This window comes from Coffea arabica, chromosome 11e, assembly GCF_036785885.1.
Source record: "Coffea arabica cultivar ET-39 chromosome 11e, Coffea Arabica ET-39 HiFi, whole genome shotgun sequence".
Lineage (NCBI taxonomy): Eukaryota > Viridiplantae > Streptophyta > Magnoliopsida > Gentianales > Rubiaceae > Coffea > Coffea arabica.
This window is the reverse complement of record NC_092331.1, coordinates 55,691,028-55,693,707: the sequence shown is the minus strand read 5'-3', so window position 1 is coordinate 55,693,707 and position 2,680 is coordinate 55,691,028. Positions and strand designations below refer to the sequence as shown.

The 2,680-nt window shown below is 38.9% G+C and overlaps 1 protein-coding gene across 1 annotated transcript; it reads right to left on the bottom strand.

The window, feature by feature from the left end:
* Window positions 1–1,237: 1,237 nt before the first annotated feature.
* On the bottom strand, window positions 1,238–2,410 carry LOC113718573 (F-box protein At5g49610-like). The gene has a single exon (XM_027243468.1). The coding sequence runs from the start codon at window positions 2,408–2,410 to the stop codon at window positions 1,238–1,240; it is 1,173 nt and encodes a 390-aa protein (XP_027099269.1).
* Window positions 2,411–2,680: the final 270 nt, after the last annotated feature.

Sequence of the window (2,680 nt, the reverse complement as noted above, 5' to 3'; positions counted from 1 at the left end):
CTTGGCTCATGGGTTCTTCTAGTCTTCTTGTTAACTAGCGAGCGGGAACATTACTTTCTCTTCGCAGACAGCTTGTGCTTTCGAGTCTTTGTAGGTGTTGGTAATCCTTCTTTTATGCATGCTGATACAAGGCCTCTATGTTTGTGGTGCTGCAACCTACTATATGATCTGTGTTTGACATTTGGTTTCTTTTTTACCTGTCTGCAGTATGAGAAAAGGATGGACGTTGTTGGGAGATGAGCGGAGGACTACATTTGGGGTAACTCATAAGAAATATGTTAGGAAGAAGAAATGAATTGAAGTGTGAAAGCAGCTTTTGACTGCCCAAGAAGCTTTTTTTTTTCATTTTTTTTCTTTTTTGTCCGAGCAACTTTTGGAACCAGAATTTTAGTTCATGTGGGCTAACCCGAGCTTTGCTATCTAGGAAATACCTGATATACCCGAGGTTAGTTCATATAAGATGTGTATGGGAGGCTTCCAAGCATTTTCAATATGGCATTTAATGACACCTAGTGCCGATAGTTCCAGTGTTAAATTCGTTTCCTGTAGAAGTCACCGCATGTTTCAAAAGATCTCTTCAAATTGCTGCTCGGTTTTTCCCTAAGCATTGACTCTGCTGCCTAAATAGGAGCATTGGAACGCCAGTCTCGGTTTTCTGAGTCTTCCATTGTTCTACCAGTGAACTGAAAACTGCACTGTTTTCGGTTGTCAATTGAACTTAATTGGAGCATCTCACATAATAATGTTAGTTGATTTATTTATTTGTTATTGATTACTATTAATAACTGGGGGGAAGGGGAGAGAGTTGGATTGAGTGGTAAGGTAGGAGAGATTATAAATAAGAAATTCTGAATTCAAACCCTGCCCCCATTTATCCAAAAAAAAAAGGTTAAGTAGATATTATGATTCCATCACACAAATTTTTGGAGTGCCAAAATCACAGGGAATTATGTAGTCATTTTGAAATCTTGAAAGGCAGAGGGGAGGGTGTGATGTGGATACATGAAAAATTATAAGGGATTATATGCAATTTACCTATGTTGCGGCTAGTTAGAAAACTCAACTCATGTCTCTATGATCTTTAAGTAAATTGGCAAAAACATATATGAACACAAGAATTGAAATATATATTAAACATGGCAAAAGTGTATTGCTATCCTCATAAAGGAGGAAAAAAAAAAAAGAACAAGCAGAAGTCGATAAACTAGGGAAAAAAACGAAAAGAATACCAAGATTCCTAACATAATGCTAGTACTTTGTGATTTTCCATCAGATCTTCGTAGCTTTCCCAGTAGTATCCAAAAGTCCACCCATGAGATCCGGCAGGCTCAGGCTTTTCAACTCTTCTAAAAGTTCGCGTGTCAATGTTGTAGTAGAGTCTGTATTTACAATGCCAAGGTGCCATCAATAATTCCCTGCCCACCATAAATTTAAAGCTTATATCGTCTTCCAAAGGCAGAGGGTCTAACATGATGTAATGTGCTCCGGTCCAGACGCCTTTGTCATAATCATCAAGCATCCATAGTCGAATCAGATTTTCATCAAAGTCAAGTAGGCTAAGGGTACCTGCCAAATCCAACACATAAATGGAACTTTCTTGTTCATGCTGGTAATCTGGAGGATTGGGGACATACCCAAAAGTTTCACTAGCCAAATCGAAGAAAATTATGGCATTATCATGATGTGGTGGAAAAGGACAGTCAGTATTGACTACCCAGTGAAGACGTCCATTAACAAAAACAGCGGAATTACGAATTGGATATGGGCACTTGGATCGATTAATGACTCTCCAAGAATCTGATGATGAATAATAATTACCTTCACGTTTAATGCTAAAGATTTCACAACCGAAATCACCGTCTATGTCGTCTCCGTGCACAAATTCTGCAGTGAATATCCTCACAACTTTGTACTCTCCCGTAGAAGGTACATGTCCAAAACCAATTGCATGGCCCCATGTTTGTGGAGAGCACTCTGGGAGTATTTCAAATTGGTGAGTTATAGGATTACATAAATGAAAAGGCCCAATCATCCCCAATAAAAAGTATCTTCTGTAAATACACAGTAGGCCGTTGCAGGGGGCCAACACCATGTTCAGTCCTCTATCCGTATAGTGTTTTCCTCTAGGCATATAGTATTTTCCTTCCTTGGTGAATTCTTGCACAATGCTGCGGCCTTCTTCATCTGCGGATGTAAATTGGAGGGTACAGCGATTTCCATCACGGGAACATGCTAGATCTTCTACATAAAAGAAACGGAGTTTTCTCCATTTAGTTTCCCACAATTTCACGAACAAAGAATCCGATAGTAAGTTGCACCATGTCTTGCAGACACACTTGCATTTGAAGAGGGCTTTCAATGGAAGCCTTGATAGTACGTTAGTCACTATCTCAATTGGGAGTTCTGCCATCTTCCTCTCTCGATGTTAAACTCACTCCCAAGAACTTTTCTTTTCTTTCGTCTATTGTTTTGAAGAAATTCTTGCTTCAAAGTTTGTGTCACTGTGTTAGGTTTTATGAGCCAATTCAATTCGTAGAGAGACTTAAAGGACAATTTTGAAAGTAAAGCCCTACAATTTAGGCTAGGATCTCGGTTTCAGTTCATTGAGGATTCTGAGTATCACCTAGAAATATTGTTGCCATAATAAGCTAAGTGTCCTAATTTTATGCCTTGTCATTTA

Bases quoted from the DNA above. Each gene is read 5' to 3' on its own strand.
- LOC113718573 (XM_027243468.1), bottom strand. From the start codon at position 2,410: ATGGCAGAACTCCCAATTGAGATAGTGACTAACGTACTATCAAGGCTT.